Here is a 24,778-nt window from a genome sequence, read left to right as displayed (position 1 = left end):
TCCTAGAGTAAGTGCAATTAATGTACTAATTATAATCATTTACAAAATAAGGAGTAAATGATTTTTCTCATGGTTCTGTTAACACAGTGATTTTACAGTCATTTTGAGTCTGTTCACATATTTTTCAGAGTGTCAATGGTATAGGATTTAATGCCATCGTTCTTTTTAGAGATTAAGGAGTAGGATTGGTGTTTACTCCTGAAATTGCAGTGGTTATATCCCTAACTTTAGTCAATTATTTTGGTTAAAGCATGCCCGGTTCTTGCCTTGCTGCCTTCCTGTCTCCACATCAACCTACCTCCCCTCCTTCCCTCCTGTAGGTCTTTGTCAGGTACATTAAATAAAAAGGTAATAAGTTCTGCCCTTTGGGGTTCACAGCCCAGTGAGAGAAGCACACACGATGAGAGAGATCTAAGACCTCATGGGAGCACAGAAGGGGAAATGCTTACCTCTGGAAGAGTGTAGGATGGCTTTCTATAGGAGGAGTTCCACCGAGGCTTGAAGAAATTCATCAAGCAGACCAAGGAAGAAAAGGAGGTCACAGCACGACTGGAAGCAGAAGTAACGTCAGGAGTAAAGTGAATGGCATATCTGGGAGGTATTGAATGCAGTATTTCAGGCAGCAGAGTTACACAGTCAGATTTGCATTTTTAAAAAACGACACTGCCCACAGTTTGGAGACTGTGTTAGAGGTTGTAAGGAAGTAAAAGTGACCGATGAGGAAGTTGTGGCGGCAGTCAGATAGGAAGCGATGGAGACGATGACAGGTGAAGATGAAGCAGAGCTGGTTTTAAGATTTTTCGGAGGGACTTCCTGGTGGCGCAGTGGTTAAGAATCTGCCTGCCACTGCGGGGGACATGGGTTCCATCCCTGGTCTGGGAAGATCCCACATGCCGCAGAACAACGAAGCCCGTGCGCCACAACTACTGAGCCTGCGCTCTAGAGCCCGTGAGCCACAACTACAGAGCCCATGTGCCACAGCTACTGAAGCCCGTGCACCTAGAACCCATGCTCCGCAACAAGAGAAACCACCGCAATGAGAAGCCTGTGCACTGCAATGAAGAGTAGCCCCTCACTCACTGCAACTAGAGAAAGCCTACGCGCAGCAACAAAGACCCAACGCAGCCAAAAATGAATGAATGAATGACTGAATGAATAAATAAATATAAAATAAAATAAAAAGATTTTTTGGAGATAGAATTAATGGTGATCTTACTGAGCCGTAAGTGTTGATGATTGGTGATTGCCTGGTTATAGGATGGAGGAGAAAGAGAAGAATTTAGGATGACCCAACCCAGTGTGATTTTAGACGACTGGTTAATTGTGCCGTTGACTGACACAGAACATGAAGGGGGAGGGTGGGTAGTTAGACAGTTGGTTTGGGGTATGTTAGTTCGAGGTGCCGGAGATGCCAGGAGTTGGGAATGTGGGTGTGATGCTTAGGAGAGAGATCATACCTGGAGATGTCAATATGGCAGTGAATGGTGTGTATGTCACCTCTGAATCCATGGGAATAAGTAAAATCATCAAGAGATAGTGTACAATATGAGAAGAGAAGGCTGCAGAAGGTGGGACTCTGAGGGACGCCAGTATTTAAAGGGCAGTTGAGGAAAAAGGATCCAGGGAAGGAGACTAAATACCATTGGTTCTTCGATGAGTGCTATGAGTGGCATAGGATAAAAAGTGTGCGTGGCTGGCTCCCAGCTCTGTCACTCCAGCTGGAAGTTAGTCCCCTTTTTGGTCCCACTTAGAATATAGTACTAATGTTATCTTTACACGCTAATTACATTTTTGTCTTATCTTCAAGGAGAAGTGTTTATTTGCCACTGACCATAACAGTGCCTTTGAGAAAATTCTTTTTAGCAGGACTTCAGAATGTCTTTTCCTGGGCGCTTAGCATTTGGAAACAAACTCAGCAGCAGTTCAGCACAGGTCAAGAGTGTATACCAGTCACCACGAGGCTTGACCAATGTTTTTATTTAGAAAATAAATCCTTTGAGGCACATACATGCTTGTTGCAGCATCTGATTTTTTTTTTTTTTTATACTTCAGAAATGTTTTAACTTTCAAACTTTTTTCTCCCCTCCCTTCCCGAGGGATTAAAAACTTATTTATGAAATTTTTAGGATTTTGAGGCAGTGTTCAGTGTGTCTGTTTTCCTTTTGGTAAGGGGGAAGGTCATGTCATGTGGTCTCAAAACACTTGAGTAACTCCAGGGTATACTGAGATGGAAAACAGTTCTGGTAGTGTTCTTCAGGGCTGTGGAAGGACAGAGATGTTGATCATTTTCTTATGACTTTATATAATATTTCCTTTATATGACCCTTCACCCTATTGCTTGTGTCAGGATAATATTTGCACTGACTCCTATTGGAGTTGATAAAGATTCTGTAGGGGAGATGGGAAGAGGTCCCTGGGACGTACGCCTTGCATAAAATTAGTTGACAAACCAAGTTTCCATTTGTAGAGCAGAATCTTTCATCTGGCAGAATGTTGTCATTGTGTACCCCTTTCCTCTTGGGTTTAACCTTAAAGCCGTTTCTAAAATAGTTTCTTATTTATTTATTTGTTTGTTTATTTTTGGCTGCATTGGGTCTTCGTTGCTGCACGCGGGCTTTCTCTAGTTACGACGAGCGAGGGCTACTCTTTGTTGCGGTGTGCGGGCCTCTCATTGCGGTGGCTTCTCTTTGTTGCGGAGCATGGGCTCTAGGCGTGCAGGCACAGTAGTTGTGGCATGCAGGCTCAGCAGTTGTGGCGCATGGGCTTAGTTGCTCCACGGCATGTGGGATCTTCCCAGGCAGGGGCTTGAACCCGTGTCCCCTGCATTGGCAGGCGGATTCTTAACCACTGCGCCACCAGGGAAGTCCCTAAAATAGTTTCTACATTTACTTTTGGGGAATTTGTGACATCACTTAAGAATTGTTTTCAAGAGAACCAGAGACCCGCTTAGACACGGGTTGTGTTGATTAGTTTATGATGTAACCATTTTTCCCTGTACTAGTTCTCTTATTCCTGATTGTAGGTGAGATCGCCATTCTGGGTGGTGTAGGAGAACAGAATGAAAAACTGTGGAGCTTTACCAAAAAGGCCTCACACATCCAGTTGGACAGGTAAAAGAGTTAGTGTCTCTTGGGCTTAAGCTGTCCGCTTTTCTTTTTTTCTTTTTGCCTGTTAAAAATTCTGATTCAGGGATATAGAGAATGTATTTTTCAAGTTTTCACTGCCCATTACCAGTATTACTAGTATGAAATAGTTGTGATTGTAATCTCTGGTATAGAATTACTACCGATTTTCTACAATCCTAATGTGTAAGAGAATTGTTAATTTAAAAAAATCTGAACAAAGTCATAGCTCAAACAACAAAGTCCTACTGTATAGCACAGGGAACTATATTCAATATCCTGTGATAAACCATAATGGAAAAGGATATAAAAAAGAATGTATATATATATAACTGAATTACTTTGCTGTATAGCAGAAATTAACACAACATTGTAAATCAAGTACACTTGAATTAAAACAAACAAAACTGAGTCATAGCTCAGTAAACCAGATCTTTTGCTATAAACTTGACAATTGTGATCCTACCCATTTTCTCTTGTTCCTTTTATTTATTTGGGAAGAGAATTTTTATGTAATATCTTGCAAAACCCCCACTGCCATTAGCATTGTTTACTGGGGGCTTCTGCACTGTTAACAGTATGTGACTGATCTACAGTATTTCTTGTTGGGGAATTCCGTGGCAGTCCAGTGGTTAGGACTCCACGCCTTCACTGCTGAGGGCCTGGGTTTGATCGCTGGTCTGAGAACTAAGATCCCACAAGCTGTGCAGCGCGGCCAAAAATAAATGAATGAAATATTCCTTGTTATTTTTTTAAAAATTGAGATATAGTTGATTTACAGTGTTGTATACGTTTCAGGTGTACAGCATAGTGATTTGCAGTTTTTCAAGGCTATACTCCCTTGTATTTTTAACTTTCAGTTAAAAGCCTTATAAACACATGAGCCTTGTTTCCTCAGCTTACCAGAGGTGCCTTTACTGGTTGATGTGCCTTGCTTATCTGCTCAGTTGGACGACTCAATTCTTAACATAGTGAAAGACCATATTTTCAAGCACGGAACGGTAGCATCTCGCCCACCAGTACAGATAGAAGAGTTGATAGAGAAACCCGGAGGCATCATCGTGCGATGGTGTAAGGTACGCAATTCAGGATTGTAGAAGTGGCTTCAGCATTATGGATTTGAGATTTGGGGGCCTTTACGATTTTTTTTTTTATTAGTTGCCTTTGAATATTTTCTTCTCTTTGTGAACAGAAGTGCCCTTTGCTTTGCAACTAAGGTCACAGGGAACTTGAACTGAGGTAGCTCTTCCAGTTGGGATAAACAATTTTGAAGGTACTTTATAAAATCTCTGTATCGAAATGTTGTTTCCCATCACATGTTTCCCAAACTTAACTCTTGGTGAGTTGAGGATCGCTCAGAATTAGAAAAGTCAGAAGGTGATAGTGAATATTGGGTGTTGGATATTTTTCTGTTCAACACTGAACTAATACCTCTGAAATCAAGTTTTAAAGTATAGTTTTTTCACACTCTCAGCATTGCCAAGCATTTTGTGTATTAAATCATATTATGCGTGTGAGTTACCATATTTTAGATAAAAACCATGTCCAGATGAGTCATGATGTCTTGGCTGTTGACAGATAACATCATTCAGAGGTGGGTGGTGGGCTTCTGGAAACTATTTTCTTAAATGGGATTTTTATTTTTTTATTTGTATTTTTTCCAATTTTTTGGTTTGTTTTTTAATTAATTAATTTTTTGTTTTTGCCTATCTGTGGACCTACAATTTCCAGTTTTTTTGCTGTAACCATTATTATTCATGTTTCCTTGTGTACACATTTAAGATTTTTTTTCTAAAGCATATACCTAGCCATAACATTATGAGGTCTTAGAGTATTGGATCTATACTCTACTAGGAAATACCAAACTCTTTCCAAAGTGACTGTCCCAGAGTATACTTCTACCAGTAGTGTATGTGTTCCTCTTACTCTGCATCCTGACCAATACTTGGCATTGTCAGACTTTATATTTTTGCCAATATGGTGTCTCATTGTGGGTTTTGATTGCATTTTCCATACTACAAATTAGGTTAAATATTTTTATATATTTTTGGCTGCTTACATTTCTTATTCTCTAGAATGCTTATTCATGTCTTTTGCCCATTTCCCTTATTGGGTGGTTTGTCTTCTATTAATTAATTAATTTATTTATTTATTTTACTGTTTTATTTACTTATTTATTTTTGGCTGCGTTGGGTCTTCATTGCTGTGTGCAGGCTTTCTCTAGCTGCGGCGAGCGGGGGCTACTCTTCGTTGCGGTGCGCAGACTTCTCATTGCGGTGGCTTCTCTTGTTGCAGAGCACGGGCTCTAGGCTCATGGGCTTCAGTAGTTGTGGCATGTGTGCTCAGTAGTTGTGGTTTGTGGCTCTAGAGCACGGGCTCGGTAGTTGTGTCTCACGGGCTTCGTTGCTCCGCGGCATGTGGGATCTTCCCAGACCAGGGATTGAACCCATGTCCCCTGCATTGGCAGGCGGATTCTTAACCACTGTGCCACCAGGGAAGCCCTGTCTTCTATTAATTTTAAGGAGTCCTTTATATATTTCAGATATTAGCTCTCTCTTGGTTATATGAATAATGTAGTTTTGGGATACTTGTCTTTGAATTTTGAATGTCTTATCTTTGGCATTAATTGTTTAGAAGACATGCCATTACTTCAGAGGAAGCAGATATTTTTCATATCAGACTGGGGTTATAAAACACATGGTTCAATAAGGAAAAGAAGGGAAATAATAATGGCACGTTTCCTCTGACCTTCCTGAGAAGAGCCCGTATTCAGCATGTGGGCCTGTATGCTTGGCCCCAAATGCCCCCATTCAAAGTTCCTAAGTAGTGATGCTGAGAGAAGTTATTCTCTGACTTTTATCTAACATAAAGCCTTTCTCCTCAGGTGGATGACGACTTTACTGCCCAAGATTACAGGCTCCAGTTCCGTAAATGTACTTCCAGTCATTTTGAGGACGCGTATGTAGGCTCTGAAACTGAATTCATAGTATTGCACATAGACCCCAATGTTGATTATCAGTTCAGAGTCTGCGCCCGAGGAGATGGCCGACAGGAGTGGAGTCCTTGGAGTGTCCCCCAGATAGGTCATTCCACGCTGGTGCCTCATGGTATGCTGTTGCCTTCTCACTCCTGAAGCTTAACTGTGTATGAGTACACGTATCCTGTGCTAAAGGCAGCACACTGACAACCCTTTTTCCTAAGGATAAACCCTGAATTGATGGAGAATAACATGGAATATGTCTTTTACTTCCTGCTCAAATTACTTCATGTGAATTTTGAGAAATTTTCATTCGTTCTTATCTCCAGAGTCCCCGAACAGTGCCAGGCAGGATTATAAGCATCCCTAAAACCAAAGATTTTAAATATTGCATTAGAAGACTGCAATATTTGACCCAGACCTTCAACGTATATCTTGATAGAGGCTTTTTCTTAGAAGTCTTATGATCCAAAATTGACCTCTCCTATATTACTTTTTAAAAAGATTTAGACTCGGTTAATTACTTCTTAATCAGGTTGGAATAAGCTCAAACGTGATTTTATTAGGTAAGAGATAACACTTATTTGATCTTCCTTGCCAAAAATGTGTAGGAAGAAACTAAAATCTTTTTTGTGATTTGTAGGATTGACCATGACACCCTGTCACTGAATTTTTCCTTTCATTGAACTTGCCCATGAACCCTAAGTAGCGTCTTCCACTTCCAAGTTTTATTTAATGTGTCTGTGTTGAAGATATTCCCCAAAAGATTCTAACAATTTACAATATCTTTGCTTTTTAAAAAGAGTGGACAGCTGGCTTTGAGGGGTACAGTCTGAGCAGTCGAAGAAACATAGCGCTTCGGAATGATGCTGAATCGTCCGGTGTTCTCTACTCCAGCGCTCCCACTTACTTCTGTGGGCAGACATTAACATTCAGGCAAGTGGATATTAAAAGATCTGTCTGTCATGCCTTAGGCAGTAAGTGAAGTGCACAGAGCATCCATGAGCTTCGGATCAAAACAGTCCTGAGTTTATTCCGTCATTTCTAGGTAGTGTTACTTCGGAGCAATTTCCTTATTTCTCTTTGCTTCGCTTTTCTCGTATGTATTCACAGGGTTATTATGAGCATGAACTGAGATAATGGGTATAAAATGCCTTGCTTCTGCCTGATACATAGTGTGTATTCACTGTGTTTACATCTTCTTTCTTCTTGGTAAATAGAATACCTCTCAAAAATCAATCTTAAGCATTCAGAGGTCCCCAATTTTTTTTTTCTTTGTGAATCAATAAGAGCAAGTATCTGCGAGAGACAACCTATCAGAGTAAACATACTATATATGTAGTCTCTGTAAAATAAAATTGAAAGCATGCCTCTCCTGCCACCAATTAATTTTCTATTTCTTCATCCGTTTCTTCCTGTATTAGAAAAATTTCCTTTTTCTCGTTTTCATGTTGTCTGAGATGTATTCTCTGTGGTCCTATTTCTAAATAGCTTTTCCTAAAAACCAAAGCCCGGTTTTCATTTAGAAAAGTGAAGCTTGTCTGATGTTCACCATACACACCTCAGTGTAGCAAACTCTCCTCTGAGTTTTAAGTTGTGAGATCATAGGATTTTATTGTGAATGTTTGTTCCAGGTTCCTCTTGGTCTCAGTCCCTTGTTGTATAAGGCATGGAGTGTATCTGAGAGTTTTATCTAAGCTAGTGTTGCCGTGTTCTCCACCAGCCAAGTCATTTGAACTGTCAGCATGATCAGAATGCACTAGTTTATGCTTTGTCTCATTTTTTTTTCAATAAATTTATTTATTTATTTTATTTTTGGCTGCGTTGGGTCTTCATTGCTGTGCGTGGGCTTTCTCTAGTTGTGGCGTGCAGGGGCTACTCTTCGTTGTGGTGCGTGGGCTTCTCATTGCCGTGGCTTCTCTTGTTGAGGAGCATGGGCTCTAGGCACGAGGGCTTCAGTAGTTGCAGCACGTGGGCTTGGTGGTTGTGGCTCGTGGGCTTTAGAGTGCAGGCTCAGTAGTTGTGGCACACGGGCTTAGTTGCTCCGCCGCATGTGGGATCTTCCCGGACCAGGGATCAAACCTGTGTCCTCTGCGTTGGCAGGTGGATTCTTAACCACTGTGCCACCAGGGAAATGCCATTTGTCTCTTTTTTTTTGGATGTATCCAAAATCTGTTTATTGGGATGGTTTCCCATTCATCTTGATTCCAGGGGCTTTTAGTGCTGCTTCCGCCTGAAGGAGCACCCTTTGGTAAGCCTTGCTTTTCCTCCTGTAGGCTGGCAGAGGACAGTAGAGCAGCCAACACACAAAACTACTGTCTGTGCATGGCTAAAGACGGTGGTGATTTTATAGCATCCTGGGCTTTTCACATCCATGAAATAGGAATTGGGGCTCTGCACCAGGTGCTGCTTCTTGTGTTTCCTCTTCTCCTCTTCTGGAGAGGGATGAAGGAGATTCTTTGCGAGAGGCATGTCCTTGTGGGGAGGTCGTCACCGTCAGAAACCTTGTCTCATTTTTGACACCTCCTCTCACCCCTTATGTTATGAAAAAAGAATGACTTAATAACCAGAAAAAACTAACAAAGAGAAATGAGGAGTCTGGTACCTAACATCTATTTAATTATTCCCCAGGTAATCAGGAGTTTTCTGTACTAACAAACCTCTTCTCTGCTGATGTCCTTTGTTTATAGAAATACTCCCATTAGTGAGTCTGCTGAGAACAGGGTACTTCTGTATAATGATAGGACTTCCTGAGTTAACAGATTCAGGCCAGATACCTCAGATCATAATAAGAATAATAATCATAGTATTATTAATTGCAGTTAATATTTAAATTGCATTTACTATGTGCCAGGTACTGTTCTAAGCACTTTACTTATATTAACTCATTTGATTCTCACAAAAACCCAATGAAATAGGTGTAGTTACCCATTTTAGGGATGAAGATACTGAGGCACAGAGAAGTGAAGTCATTTACGCAGTGTCACATAACTAGTAAGTGGCAAAGCTAGGATTTAAACCCAGTCTGGCTCCAGTAATTTTAACCACTGGTCTGTATTGCTTCTCGTTTGTCTTTTTTCATGGGAGAGTAAACATGATTTGAGTTAGTGTGGAAATGTATAGTTTCTCCGCTACTGTATCCTCAGCTCTTTTCCTTTTCTCTCTTCTATGATTTTTATCCCTGGGTGATGGTGATCTGATGCTCTTTCTACTTTTAACTTCTCCCTCTGTGAACACAGGGGAAGGGCCGATAGATGACCTACTTAGGTTTGTTTCTAAAGTCATTCAGTAAATGTTTATAGATTACAACATTGGAAATTACACACATTGATTTAAACCCACGTACTGTCTGTGGACTGTGGCCTGACACTTAGTCGGCCTCAATAAACCATTAGTTCCTCCCTCCTCCTCCAAAGGGGCCCCCCTTGGTAGGGTGATTAAGTGAAACTTATTTAAGCTCAGTATTATCTTAGCCAGACCGTTGCATTTTTGTCATTTTTCCTTTGAATGTGGATTGAAAATGTTTTCTCTCCTTGTTTAAAGGAATTTCAGGCATTGGCAGTTAAGGCAGAGGATGTGAATGGTGTGTTTGTATGGGGCACCTTCATGCATGGGGTTGGGGGCAGATAGGCCTGCTTGAATCAAGGTAAACTTTATTCAGCTTTTTGAGGGCCTCATAGTCAGAAGGGAGATTATACTCCTGCAGGCCCTGCCCTGTTGCTCAGCCCAGTCGATCCCTGCTGAAGTTTCTGGAATGCTTAGAACTGCTGACACCAAAGGAACCTGTTACTGGCCGGCTTTTAACAGTCTCTAGAGCCCAGTCTCATGTGGTGCCCGGGTCTGCTAGCAACCCCCTCCTTCCAGGCCTCTCCCTGATTTCCTGTCTTGAACATTCCTGCTTTCCCTTGCTTCTAAGATTTCCCAATCTTACTATTTTTTAAACCATATTTTTCTCTCTGTCTGTGAGTCTGTTTCTGTTTTGTAGATAGGCTCATTTGTACCGTATTTTAGATTCCACATATAAGTGATATCATATTAAACCCTAGCTTTTAGTTTGTTTGTAGAGGGAGGATTACATGAAGTCAGGGAGACATATCTGCTTCGGGATGTTCACATATAATAGCTATTCCTCCCAGGTAACCTAAGGAATATTCCTTAGACTTTTTTTCCTGTCCATATCCTTCTGTCTTAAACTGCTTTTCTAAAATGTAAGGACAGTTGTAAGGACAGTTCTGCTCGCCTGTGGTCTTTGTGAATGATGCTGATTGTTTCATACAACCCCATTCCATTCAGGTGGTACTTACAGTACTTGGTATCGTTGGGAATGCAAAGTTTAAGAAAAAGAAAAAACTAGAATCTTATCTAAACATAGAATAGGCAGTTTATAAATTATAAAGTATAAGAAAGATCCTGACTGCTGTGGAATATAGAAGAAGGAAGAGTTACTTCTAGATGAGGGGTTGGTGAAGGCTTTATCTCAGGTAGGGCTGAAAAGAAAAGTTCAGGTAGAGAAACAAAGCAAGAACCAAAGATATGGAGGAGAAAAAAATATAAAGAACAGGAAGTAATGAGTGTGAATGGGTTTTATAGAGATGGGAGTATAGTCAGAACCCCAGAAAAGTACGACATTCTTGTGGACAGGCTGTGTATATTTATTTCTTTTTCAATTTCTCAAAGACTTGCCCCTTTGGAGCTCACTTGTGCCCATTTATAAGGAGGACATTTGATACCACATACAGAGGTCTTTTTCTTTTTTCCTTTTCCCAACAAAAGTCTTCACCAAGTAAAACCAAGTCAGGTTTACATTTCATAGTCTTGGGAGTCATGCTCTGCATTTGACTTTTCATGAATTCACGAGTTGAGCTAGGCTACAAAATAATAACAGCCAGCTCACTTTTGTCGAACCCTACTGTGTGTTACTTCTTAAGTATTGAGTTAATGTCTATAAAACCTCATTACATGCTCAGGAGGTAGACACATTTTATAGATGAGGAAACTGAGATGTAAAAAGATTAAACCACCTGCCTGAGGTTGTACAGATTCTTAATAGTAATGCTGAGATTCAAATCCTAGCAGTCTAGCCCTGTAGGACTCTGCTTGGACTTAGAGTGAGTTGGAAGGCCATTGGAGGACATTGAGCAAATGAATGATGTGATCTGACATATGTTTTACAAGTCATTTTGGCTGCTGGGTGGAAAATAGTCTGTACAGCGGTACAGGCTGGAAGGAGACCATTTAGGAGGCTGGAGAGGAGGAGCAAAAATATTACCAGAAATGAAGGGAAAGCTGTATTCAGCATTCCAGTATTAATCTTGGTGACGGCTAATGATGGCTTGGACCAGGATGGAGCAGTTGAGGTAATGATAAGTGGTCAGAATCTGGATTTATTTTGAAGGAAGAACTGACGGGATTTATTGACAGGTTGGTTGTGAGGTATGAGAAAGGAGTCAAGTGTAACCTTAGGGTTTTTGGACTAAGTAACTTAGGGTAGAATTGTCATTTACTGAGGTAGGTAAGGCCTTATGAGGAGCCTATTTATGGGTGAATATCAGTTTGTTCTTTCACAAATTAATTTTAGTTCCTTATTAGACATATAAGTGAAAATGTGGGGTAGACAGTCAGATATACAAATCGGGAGTTCAGTGGAAAAGACCAGACTGGAGATATTAATTTGAGAGTTTTTAACGTATAGATGTGTGTTTAGAGCCATGAGACTGCATGAGATTAGCCAGGGAATGAGTATAGGGAGAGGACACTGGAGAACTCTTAACATTTAGCTTTTGGGGAGGAAAGAACCAGCAAAGGATGCTGAGGAGGAGAAGCAAGTGAGGTAGACGGGAAAAGTGGGAGAATGTGGTGTCCTTGAAGCCAAGCAAAGGAAGTGTTTCCAAGAGGAAGTAGCGATCAATTATGTCAAATGTTGCTGACCCAACAGATAAGAAAAGGACTGAGAATTGACCTTTGGGTTTGCAGCGTGGACATGGATTGGTGACCCTGACGTGAACAGTTTCAGGGGAGCTGTGGTGGAGGGAAGCTTGACTAGAATGGGTTCAAAAGAGAGATGGGATCTTTGGGGACCAATAGATGCATAGTAGCACCATAGTTCTGAATTTTTCGACTACTGGAAACTTTTTGGAGAAATAAAGAGGTGGGGGGTAGGGACCCATAAGTACTTTTTCAACAGAACTAAGAAATACAGAAAACTCAAATTCCAAATTAGCTGTAAAGGCCCGCTAAGACACAGCTAGGCTGGAAATCATGAGTTTGCTGGCCAGTCTCAGAAATCTCCAAATATTCAGTCCCAGAAGGAGAAGACTCCACCCTAAGACTATAAACAGGGCCAGGACTGAACAGTGCTTGAGTGTTCTTGAGGAAGCAGAGAGAAAAGATGGGAAAAATGTCCAGGGGAGTCACAGTGCATCATCTGAGGAAGCAAGGACTGTGTCCCTTGGTGACAGTGGACAGTAGTTTATAAGCAGCCTTTGAAGAGAACTGAGGTCTGGCAATAGAAGCTCTTTTGAACCAGATTAGGTTTTGAGTGTCAAAGGAGATGTGGCTTCACAGAAGAGCCATATTATAAGGTAGTACCTTCCTATAGCAATGGGGGACAGGCTGGAGAGCTGTAAATCTGAAAGTCACCCTTCATTTTGTTTTTTTTTTTCCGGCCGCACTGAGTGGCATGTGGGATCTTGGTTCCGCAACCAGGGATCAAACCCAGGCCCACAGCAGTGAAAGCACCGAGTCCTAACCACTGGACTTCCAGGGAATTGCCATCTTCATTTAGTTTTTTTTAAAAATGGCTTCCATCAGTGTTTTGCAATTTTTTTCTTGTCTTATTACACTGGCTAGGAAGTATAATTTTGAATAGCAGTGTTGAAAGCAGACATCCTTGTCTTATTCCAGATCTTAGCAGGAATATATTCAGTCTTTCACATTAAGTATGATGCTAGCTGTAGGGTTTTTTTGTAGACAGCCTCTATCTGGTTAAGGAAGTTCCCTTCTATTCTTAGTTTGCTGAGAGTTTTATCTATAAATAGATGTTTAATTTTGTCAAATTATTTTTATATATCTTTTTAATTTTATTTATTTATTTATTTTTGGCTGTGTTGGGTCTTCGTTTCTGTGCGAGGGCTTTCTCTAGTTGCGGCAAGTGGGGGCCACTCTTCATCGCGGTGCGCGGGCCTCTCACTATCGCGGCCTCTCTTGTTGCAGAGCACAGGCTCCAGACGCGCAGGCTCAGTAGTTGTGGCTCACGGGCCTAGTTGCTCCGCGGCATGTGGGATCTTCCCAGACCAGGGCTCGAACCCGTGTCCCCTGCATTAGCAGGCAGACTCTCAACCACTGCGCCACCAGGGAAACCCTATATATCTTTTAAGATAATCATATGGGTTTTCTTCTGTTGATATGGTTACAATGATAGATTTTTTAACATTGGATCAGCTTTGCATTCCCATGAAAAACCCCACTTGACCGTGTATTATTCTTTATATATGTTGCTAAATTTAAGTTTTATATTTTTTTTTGAGGATTTTTATGTCTCTTCAGAAGAGAGATATCTGTCTGTTTTTTCTTATGATGTCTTTGGTATCAGGGTAATTGCTAGCCTCATAAAGTGAGGTGGGAAGTATTTCTTTCTCTTTTATTTCTCAGAACTGTTTGTGAGAATTGGTATTATTTCTTAAATGTTTGGTAGAATTCACCAATGAATTTGCTATCCTAGAATTTTTTTTGTTGGAAGATTTTCAATTTCTATAATAGATATAAGGCTATCAGTTTCATTTTAAAAGAGGATAAAAGCTATTTTAGGATTTGTATAGTAAGGAGTATATTTCTATATCAAAAATCCTTGTTTACTATGACTTGATAAGACATCCCTTCTTTCTCTTTCTTTTTCCTGACAAGTCAAGCTGTGCTATGACCCTCTTTTTTGACATATGGCTTATTCTTTATTCCTTGGGCTAGTTTCCTGTTAGTGACACAGGCCAACTAGCTGTGTTCCTGGAAGCACTTGCAGTCTTCCCAGCAGTGTGTGAGCGTCCTGACTGATGTCACTGCATCCTTGTCAGTATTAAGTATTACTGTTTTTACCTAATTTGTAGCTGTAGGACATAATAATATTTTCATTTTCTTTCTTATATTTATCATAAAGTTGGATATTTTTCATAATATATTATGATATATTAGCCAAACAACTGAATTTTTGGATCTTTGCTCCAGGTGTTCACTGTGACAAGAAGGAAGTTTGAGATTATATGAGAATTTGCCACTTAAATCCAGTCAGTTAGCCAAAGCGCCAGAGTAGTAGGAATAGATTAGCTTTCTTTCTGCCATCGAAATTTTTCCTTTTTGTTCTGAACCATGTTCTTTCTCAGAATACTTTACCTTTGAGAAAAATTATCACCTAGAACTTTCTACATGACTCTATGCAATGGATGCATTCCTACCAACTTGTGCATAAATTGATTTTTTTTATTAATTGTATCTCCAAGGTCACTGTACCCTACTATGAATTATCTTGTATACCATTTTTCTTTTTTTATATACTTTTTATATTTGGATGATTTATGGCAGAGTTTCTTATAGGACTTGTTTATGTGAGAGAACCACTTGGGTAGTTGTTTTTTTTTTTTTTTTTCCTAATAAACAAAGAACTTTTTTTTTTTTAAATTTATTTTTATATATTTATTTATTTATTTTTGGCTGTGTTGGGTCTTCGTTTCTGTGTGAGGGCTTTCTCTAGTTGTGGCAAGTGGGGGCCACTCCTCATCGCGGTGCACGGACCTCTCACTATTGTGGCCTCTCTTGTTGCGGGGCACAGGCTCCAGACGCGCAGGCTCAGTAGTTGTGGCTCACGGGCCCAGTTGCTCTGCGGCATGTGGGATCTTCCCAGACCAGGGCTCGAACCCATGTCCCCTGCATTGGCAGGCAGACTCTCAACCACTGCGCCACCAGGGAAGCCCCACTTGGGTAGTTTTTTAGGAAATAATGTCATGACTACTTGTCTTGCAATTTAAAAATTCAAAGATTTTAGGTATTTCCCTGGAGGGAAGTCCAGTGGTTAGGACTTGAAGCTTTCGCTGCCGGGTCCCCAGGTTCAATCCCTGGTTGGGGAACTAAGATCCCACAAGCCGTGCGGTGTGGCCAAAAGGGGGAAAAAATTCAAAGATTTTAAACTTCCATTCTATTTCTTAGTGAGCTGTGAAAATAATTCTGTGTTAAGGCAAATTAGCTCTTTACTTTCGTGGTTCATTTTATATTCAGAGAAACTTTTATAAGCTTTTAATGCCAGGCTTGTCTTATTTATCAAATGCTGTTTTCAAGTAAGATGCTTTTAGGAACAATTTTGTGATTTATTCGAATAAGGAGGTTTTTTTCCTTCTTCCCAGGATTTTAGTTAATTTCAAGAAATTTTACTTGCGTTAATTATTTATTTAAAAAGTTTAATCACAGAAAAAAACATACACTTGCAATGAGCTAGCCAAACTCAAGGTTGAGAGCACAGTCCTCCAAAAGATTGCCCTCACTTCAGATACCAGCTGCAAGTTCAGGGGTCCCCAGGGCCAACGCTCAGGTTTTATAATTTGCTAGGATGACTCACAGAACTTAAGAAAGCACTTCACTGGACTTCCCTGGTGGTCGGGTGGTTAAGTCTCCGCTCTCCGATGCAGGAGGCTCGGATTTGATCCCTGGTCAGGGAACTAAGAGCCCACATGCTGCAACTAAAAGAGCCCGCCTACTGCAACTAAGACCTGGCTCAGCTAAATAAATAAATATTAAAAAGAAAGAAAGAAAGCACTTCACTTATGATTACAGTTTTATTATAGCAGAAGGATATAAATCAGAACCTGCCAAAGGGAGGAACTCATAGTGTGAGATCTGGGAGGATTCCACAGACGAAGCATACATCTCAGGGATGCAAGGCCTTTTGGCATGACAGTACTCAAAGAGTATTACGAACCAGGAAAGCTCACTCAAGCTTTGGTGTCCAGAGTTTTTATTGGGATTTTATTGTGGAGGCATAGTTGATTAAATCATTCCCCACCTAACTCAATATCTACCTCCCCTGCCCTCCTAGGAGAATGGGCTGACATCATGTAGCTCAAAGCCTCAACCCTGTAATCATATGATTGGTCTTTCTGGGGTGACCTGTTCCCATCCTGAGTCATCTTGTTAGCATAAACTATCTAGGGGCCCACCTTGAGCACCTCATTAGCATAAACTATCAAGTGTGGTCTGAGGGACCCACCATGAATAACAAAGACACTCCTATCACTTGGGAAATTGCAGTGGTTTAAAGGTTACCTCCCAGGATCAAGCCATATTTTTCATTACACAATACTAAACAAGTAACTGCTGTCCTCCATCTATGATTAATAATATTAGCAGGTTTTTATTTTTTAGGAAACAACATTAGGGATGTTAGGGATAAAATTCAGGTATCTTGTGTTTCCCACATCTCTCTCTCTATGTATATATTTATCCATATAGTATTTTGTGTATTTTAAAAATCTTTATAAACATGATTTCAGACTTACAGAAGAATTGCAAGAATAGTACAGAGAATTCCCAAATACCTTTCACCCAGATGCCTCAATATTTGCTTCATCATTTTTCTCTCTACTTTTTTTTTTTTTTTGACTGTACCACATGGCATGCGGGATCTTCCCCGACCCGGGATTGAACCCATGCCCCCTGCAGTGGAAGCATGGATTCTTAGCCACTGGACGGCTAGGGAAGTCCTCTACTTTTTCTTCCCAAATCATTTTCAGTGAGTATTTTGTAAAAAGAGATTATCAAAATCAGAAAATTAACATTGATATACTATTATCTAACCTACAGACCTTACTAGATTTAGTTGTCCCAATTAATGTCCTTTACAGAAAAAAAAGATCTTGGATCATGTGTTATATTCATTTGTTATGTCTCTTTTAATCTGGAACAGTTTCTCTGTCTCTTTTAAATTTTATGATATTGGCATTTTTTAAGAGTACAGGTCTGGTATTTTATAGAATATCCCTCAATTTGGGTTTTTCTGTTTCCTGGTGGTTAGATTCAGGTTATGCATCTTCAGCAGAAATATTATAGAAGTAATATTGTGTTCTTCTCAGTGCCTTGAATTCTTTTGGCTATATACCCAGAAGTGGGATAGCTGGATCATGTGGTGGTTCTATTTTTAATTTTGTGAGGAACCTCCATACTGTTTTACATAGTGGCTGAACAAATTTACATTCTCACCAACAGTGCTGGTACTTAGTTTAGGATTTTTACATCTATTGTCAGCAGAGTTGTTGGCCTGTAGTTTTGTTTTCTTGTAGTGTCTTTCTCTGACTTCGGTTTCAGGATAATATTAGCCTCATAAAATAAGTTTGGAAGTATTCCCTCCTCTTTAGTTTTTTTTGAAGAGTTTGAGAAGGTTTGTTATTTATTCTTCTTTAATCATTTGGTAGAATTCACCAGTGAGGCCACTTGGTCCTGGGCTGTTGTTTACTGATGGTCCTGGGATGTTGTTGATTACTGATCCAATCTACTTTCTAGTTGCAAGTCTGTTCAGATTTGCTGTTTCTTTATGATTCAGTCTTGGTAGGTTGTATATTCGTAGAAATTTATCCATTTCTTCTAGATTATCCAATTTCTTAGTATATATTATTCATAAGAGTCTCTTATAATCCTTTTTATTTCTCTGGCATTGGTTGTAATGTCTCCTCTTTCATTTCTGACTTTATTTGTATGTTATCTTTCTTTTTCTTAGTTAATCTAGCTAAGTCTGTCAGTTTTGTTGCTCATTTCAAAAAACCAACGTAGTTTGGTTGATTTTTTCTTTTTTCTTTTTTTAAAATACATTTATTTATTAATTATTTATTTTTGGCTGTGTTGGGCCTTCGTTGCTGTGCGTGGGCTTTCTCTAGTTGTGGCGAGTGGGGGCTACTCTTCGTTGCGGTGCCCAGGCTTCTCATTGCAGTGGCTTCTCTTGTTGCGGAGTACGGGCTCTAGGCATGTGGGCTTCAGTAGTTGTGGTGCGTGGGCTCAGTAGTTGTGGCTCGCGGGCTCTAGAACGCAGGCTCAGTAGTTGTGGTGCACGGGCTTAGTTGCTTCGTGGCATGTAGGATCTTCCCGGACCAGGGCTCGAACCCGTGTCCCCTGCATTGGCAGGCAGATTTTTAACCACTGCACCACCAGGGAAGCCCATGTTTCACTGATTTTTTTGTAATGATGTGCTTTGATTCCTTTCTCGTTTTCTTTAGTGTATCTTCTATGAGTATTTTCTTTGTAGTTATCCTAGGGCTTACATAAAACATCTTGTAGTTATAACAATCTATTTTAAGCTGACAGCAACTTAGCATCAATTGAATACATATACTCTACACTTTTACTTCTTCCTCCTCCACACTTATTATTGATGTCACAAATTACATAGTTTTTATATTGTGCATTCATTGACATATTTTTATAGTTATATTTTTTACACTTTTGTCTTTTAATTTCTACACCAAAATTAAAAGTGATTTATGCACCACTGTTAAAGTATTACAGTATTTATTTGCCTATATATTTACTTTTACCAGTGAGCTTTATATTTTCACATAGTTTCATGTTGTGTTTATGTGTCTTGTTTTAATTTGAAGAACTCCTTCTAGCGTTTCTTATAAGGCAGGTTTAGTGGTGATGAACTCCCTCAGCTGTTGTTTATGTAGGAATGTCTTTATTTTTTTCTCATTTTTAAAGGACAATTTTGCTGAATATTGTATTTTTGGTTGGTAGGTTTTTTTCTTTAAGCACTTTGAATATATCATTTCACTCCTTTCTGGCCTGTAAGATTTCTCCTTAGAAATACACTGTTAGTCTTATGTGAGTTCCATTGTACATGACAAGTCACTTTTCTCTTGCTGTTTTTGAAATTCTCAGTCTTTGACTTTTGACAATTTGATTGTAATGAGTGTCAGTGTGATTCCTTGGGTTCATCTCTTTGGAGTTCCTTAGGCTCCTTGAATCTGAAAGTCCATCTCCCTCCCCAAATTTGGGGAATTTTTAGCCATTATTTCTTTAAACATTCTGCCCCTTTTCCTCTCTCTTCTCTCATAAGTCTCTTAGAATTTCTTCACTCTCATTCTTTTTTCCTTTTGTTCTTCTGATTGGGTTATTTCAAACGACCTGTCTTTAAGTTTGATGTTTCTTTCCAGTGCTTAAGTGTGATATTGAATTCCTCTCATGAACTTTTCAGTTATTATATTCTTCAGTTCCAAAATGTGTTTAGTTATTTTTAAAATTTTCTGTCTCTGTAGGTTTTCTAATTTTGTTCATGCCTCATTTTCTTGAGCCTGTAGAGCATCTTTATGATGGATATTTTGAATTGTTTGTCAGATAATTCATATACCTCTATTTCATTAGGATAATTTTCTGAAGATCTGTTTCTTTTATTTTTTGTCTGAGCCAGGTTTCCCTGTTTCTTCATGTTTCATAATTTTGTGCTGGGATCTGCACATATGGAAAAACAGCCACCTTTCCAAATCTTTATGGCCTTGCTTCGTACAGGAGAAGACCCTCACACATGAGCCCAGCTAAAGATCCGGGGGGCCTCTGAAACCTTTTCTGGCGGGATGTGACTTCTCTGGGCTTGCGTGTGCAATTTCTCAATTAGAGAGGCTTGATGGTTTTTTAGGCGTGCATAATCTTTTGCTCCCTCTGGTGCCTGTGTGTGGCACTGCAAGTTCTCTGGTGCTCCAGCAGCAGGCTGCCTTCGCTCTCTCTTGGAATCAGGGGCCACCAGGCATCCAGAGTATGCTGGCTCCCCATGAGGCGAGACAGATACCATTCCCTTGAGCAGCCCTGTGAAAAGCTGGCACACCAGAAGCAAGTTTTCCTCTTCTCCTTCCCTCCCGTGCCAAATTGCACTGCCTGCAGGATGCCACCCCTCCCTTTTCTCTGGTCTTTGCAGCATTCAGGCATCCGTGCTATGCCGGTTCTGTCAGTGCCCCAAATGAGGCCTGTCAGAAACCCGTCCTTCAGGCAACCTTCCAAAGAGCTAGAACGCTGGAGGCATGCTCCACTCCTGTGATTCCTTTCTGAAGGAAAAGTCAGGAGTCGGGCTGTTCTTGCCTGGCACCAAACTGTGCTAGCTTGGAAGAGGGGTTGACGTGGGGCAAGTGAAATTGCTCTTCTTATCCATTTCAGCGCAGCTGTTTTCAGCTTTGTGCTCCTTTGGGACTTTTTAACTGGATTCTGGAAATCTCATAAAGGTATTTTGGTCCGTATATCATTTTGAAAGTGGTGTTTCTGTGGTAGAATGAGTCCTAGGATGTACAGTTCTGCTGTGTTTGCTGACGTCGTTCTCCTCCTCCCCGTACTTTATGCTGCTGGTTTAAAAGTGAAATGACCGAAGAAACCCACCCACATGTTTATTATGAACCTGTATGTTTGCCACTTTACAAAGAAAAACATTTTGAGGCCACGTTGGGTATAAATAATCTCATCTTCCCTTGATAAAGCTACATTCTGCTCCTTGCTAATTTTTCTTTTCCTGTCCTTGCAAAGTCTGGCTTTCTGGAATGCAGGGAAAGATGACCCTGGTAATAGGGATGTAGATTGACCTTTACATCTAAGTTTCCCATTTCTAGAGTACATGATGATGTATTATTTGAGACTAAAACACAAAAGGAAATGCTTAAACTTTCTATGTATGAAGTTCTGCAACCAAAATATATCCATAACTATATTATCCTCTTTTTAAAAAGATGATAATGTCTGTTTTTAAATTCTTGGTAAATAGTAGTCTAATCATTGCATAGACTCTCATATTGAAGGTTTAGGTGATGGCAGTAATGGTCACATTCATTATAATGGCAAATATGACACATTTTCTACACGTCTAGAGCCAGAATATAGAATAGAAATGTGCTGTCATAGTTATAAATAGTTAACATAGACTCTGCGGTCAGAATGCCTGAGTTCATGTCCTAGTTCCACCACTCAGCTAGGGGATCAGCATCAGTTTATTTAACCTTATTTTTTCTTTTGTGCCTCAGTTTCCTCATGTATAAACTGGGTATGATACTGATAGCACCCACATCATGGGTTGTTATGTGAATTGAATGAGATGATTTATAGATAGATAAATAGACACAAAGTTTTTAGAACAGTGCCTGGAATTTAGGAGGTCCTGCCTGAATCATTGTTAGCTATTCTTAAGAGTAATTGTGGTGAGATGGCTCTTTTTAAGCATTAGATATCACGTTAAGAAAAAAAGATTAAATGACCTTTCTACCTCATTGACAGAGTTGAAACTGTGGGACAGCCAGACAGAAGAGACAGTATAGGAGTGTGTGCAGAAAAACAGAACGGATATGACTCCCTGCAGCGGGATCAAGCAGTTTGTATTAGTACAAATGGTAAGAGGGAAATCACTGCCGTTCTCTTTGAAATCTATGATTCACTGTAGTAAGATTTGAATCAGTTTCAAGATCACACATTTATAGCAGAAGATGAAAAAGTTTAGGTCTTAATGGCATATCTATGTGGCTGCTATGTACCAGGCATTATTCTGTACCCTTTAAAAATAATACATTATTTAATCCTTTTAACAGCTTTTTGAAGTGAGGAGTAGTAGTATATCCATTTTGTAGTTGATAAAAACAGCCACAGAGAGGTGAAGTAGCTGGCTTAAACTCACATAGTCTGGAGGTGATTGAGCTGGGATTTTCACCAGGTGGTTTACCCCTGGATTCGGTGTGCCTGGGTTATCTGAATTCAACATAGATTAGACAACATAAATTCGGCATAGATTAGGGAAACGGGGAGAGAGTTTACATCTGTAGTGTTCTTTGGTCCCTTACTTTGCAGTAATCACACTTTTAAAAATCACTACCAAGATGTATTAATATTTTACTGTGTGGGTCAAACAGTAGGTAGCACAAGATTCTTGTTTATTCCATGTGAAACAATCTTGTTGTTCCACAGGATGTAATTTTGTAAAGGAGTCAAGTTTCTTTTGATGCCATCCATATGGGAAACTCATGGTCTGTATTTCAAAAGAGTGGAACCCTGGACCAGAACTCTAAAATGTTATTAAAGCTTTAACTTCTTCTTCTGCCTTGGGGATGGGGGTTAATTAACATATTTAACTGCATTATCTTTGACCAGTTGGCATTCCAAAATGTTTTCTTTATCTGAATTAGGAAATTAGCTGTATTACCAATAATCTAGAATCTTGTTTCCGTTCTTAGTTATTGCTCACATATGAATGACTCTTTACCTTAACGTTTTAGGTGCAGTTTTTGTAAATGGAAAAGAAATGACTAATCAGTTGCCCGCAGTTACTTCTGGGTCCACTGTCACATTTGACATTGAAGCTGTGACTCTAGGATCCAGCAATAATAACGAAGGCGGAAACATCAAGCTTCGAGTAACTATTAGCTCAAATAACAGAGAAGTGGTGTTTGATTGGTTGCTCGATCAGTCTTGTGGTTCTCTTTACTTTGGATGCTCGTTTTTCTATCCTGGGTGGAAAGTGCTGGTATTCTAGATTTTCAGATGATTGGCTTTGGGTTTGCAGGGGTTTCACATAGCTTTCCTCAGCCCAGTTCAGTTGTCATTGGTTTAAAAAATCGTTAGATTCATCTCTCAGTTAAGTCATTGGAAACAGAAATTATTTACTGGATTTATTTTCCAGTATCTTAGCAATAAGAGGCGTGAATATTGTGGACAAAACAGTAATGCAGTCCATTTTATTTTTAGCATAGTGTTAATTGGAATATCACATCACGATAAAAATCAAATTGGCTTTTAAAAGTATGAGGAGATATAGACAGCCCTATGTACCTTTCCACTGTACTTCTTTTTAAAGTTGGCTGTAAGAGCACAAAAATGTAACGTAGCATTTTTTTTTTTTTAATTAAATCTCTATCTTTTAAAGATCCAGGGCCATCCAAGACTTCAGAATGAAAAGGCAAGAATAGACCAGGTAGAATGTGCCACCATGTACGCTGTAATGCACACTCTCTCGTGTGTTCTCCACAGGGGTGTTGGATCTGCTCTTCATCTTCAGGGATTTGTAAGCAGTATTGAATTTTATCTCATGTTCAGTAATCTTTAAGTCCCCAAAGCATGATAATTTTTGCATTTTTAAAAATTACTGAGCAAATGTCTACAACAGGCAAAGTATTTTCTTTTGTTCTTTCCTTGCAGTTCAGTTCATGATAAAGGCTAGAGGGTTTTTACAGGGTAAAACTACTTATGGAAGTAGTCTGCACAGCCGTGTTAGCCATGTCCCATGTTTGAAATACGCACAGGTGCATATCCAGCCTCAGTGACGCGCATGTCGTTCTTCCTGGGGTCTGAGCTGCGGCCCAGTTTCACGTCAGTTTCATAAATGGTCTTTTAGTGGACCAAACAAATGTAGGGTAAATACTTGACCTATTTTTTGGAAAACTTAAATTTGTTTAAAATATTTATTTGAAGGACTTAGGATGTAAAAATGATTATCTTGCTATATAACAGCTTAAGATCTTTTTTCTTTAATGTGAATTTTTTTTTTTCATTTTTAACAGTAGAAAAGTGGAAAAGCAAGTTTGATATTTTTGTGAGATAATTTATTTGGGGATTCCAGTTCCCTGTTAGACAATCATGACCTTTTCCCCTTGCCTTTTTATATTATAAGTAAGCTGTTTTTCACTTGCTTAGTGACTGTTAAGAAGATGTGCTAGAATGTAAATGCCTCGTCCAACTGTCTGAAACAAAATAAAAAACTAAAAGGTATATGTGTGTATTTTTTTCTTTCATGAGATTTAATTAATTCAGATTTAATTTTTTAAGGAGAGCGAGAAAAGTCATCTTCACCTTTAAGTGGGAGGATCCATATATATATAAAATGAATAAGTTATATATACATATATAACATATATATTGGCAAGACTGTACTCCCTCCGAAGGGTCTAGGGGAGAATCCTTGTCTCTGGAAGCTTCTGGTGGCCGCAGGCATTCCTTGACTTGTTGCTGCATAACTCCAGTCTCTGTCTTCCCATGGCCTTTGGGCTTTGTTTTTAGCTGGGCCGCACAGCTTGTGGGATCTTAGTTCCCCGACCAGGGATTGAACCTTTGGCCGCGGCAGTCCTAACTAACCCCTGGACCACCGGGGAATTCCCTCCTTTGGTCTCTTAAAAGGAAAAGGACACTTCTCTTGGATTTAGGACCCAGTCAGATAATCCAGGATCATCTCATCTCAAGGTCCTCAATTTATATCTTCAAAGACCCTTTTTCCAAATAAAATCACTATCACAGGTTCTGGTGTGGACATGTCTTTTTGTGGGCCACCACCATTCAACCCTGACGATGGTGTTTGGCTGGAGTGGAGTGGTGGTTGGCTGTAAGTTTCTGTCTTGCTAGGCTGCCCCTTTCCTGGTCCTTTGGCTACAGAGAGCAGGCTTTTGTTGGGGCTTTTTTGTCTGTGTCTGTTGGTATTTCCGTGTTGCTGGCTTCTTCAGCCCCAAGTCTGAGAAACATAAGACAAGAGAACCCTAGGAACGCACAGTACTGAGTTCCTTGAGTTTTGAGGTCCCTCGGCCATCTGTCAGAATCTTCTTATGTTTGTTTTATATTTTTTTCCAGGGTTTTTAGTTGTACTTAGCAGGAGGAATAGGGAAGTTATGCTATTCCACCTTCTCAGAAGCATAAATTCTGAAGCTGTATA

General features: G+C 39.8%; 2 protein-coding genes across 2 annotated transcripts in view; one reads left to right on the top strand and one right to left on the bottom strand.

Annotated features, from left to right (window-relative positions):
• Positions 1-23,847, top strand: part of CRLF3 (cytokine receptor like factor 3) — a 37,536-nt gene extending 13,689 nt beyond the window's left edge. The window contains exons 3-8 of the mRNA XM_057535754.1: positions 3,023-3,110; positions 4,021-4,198; positions 6,007-6,229; positions 6,903-7,035; positions 21,370-21,482; positions 22,359-23,847. Of these exons, the coding sequence (XP_057391737.1) occupies positions 3,023-3,110; positions 4,021-4,198; positions 6,007-6,229; positions 6,903-7,035; positions 21,370-21,482; positions 22,359-22,615 (992 nt within the window). The 3' untranslated portion in view covers positions 22,616-23,847. The remainder of the gene's footprint in view (positions 1-3,022; positions 3,111-4,020; positions 4,199-6,006; positions 6,230-6,902; positions 7,036-21,369; positions 21,483-22,358) is intronic.
• LOC103006733 (40S ribosomal protein S27-like) lies at positions 8,306-8,571 on the bottom strand. The gene has a single exon (XM_028168526.2). It carries the CDS (start codon positions 8,569-8,571, stop codon positions 8,317-8,319), a length of 255 nt encoding a protein of 84 aa, XP_028024327.1. The 3' UTR covers positions 8,306-8,316.
• Positions 23,848-24,778: the final 931 nt, after the last annotated feature.

Source organism: Balaenoptera acutorostrata, chromosome 20 (genome assembly GCF_949987535.1).
Source record: "Balaenoptera acutorostrata chromosome 20, mBalAcu1.1, whole genome shotgun sequence".
NCBI lineage: Eukaryota > Metazoa > Chordata > Mammalia > Artiodactyla > Balaenopteridae > Balaenoptera > Balaenoptera acutorostrata.
The sequence above is the reverse complement of the archived record's forward strand: the minus strand, read 5'-3'. Positions and strand labels throughout refer to the sequence as shown.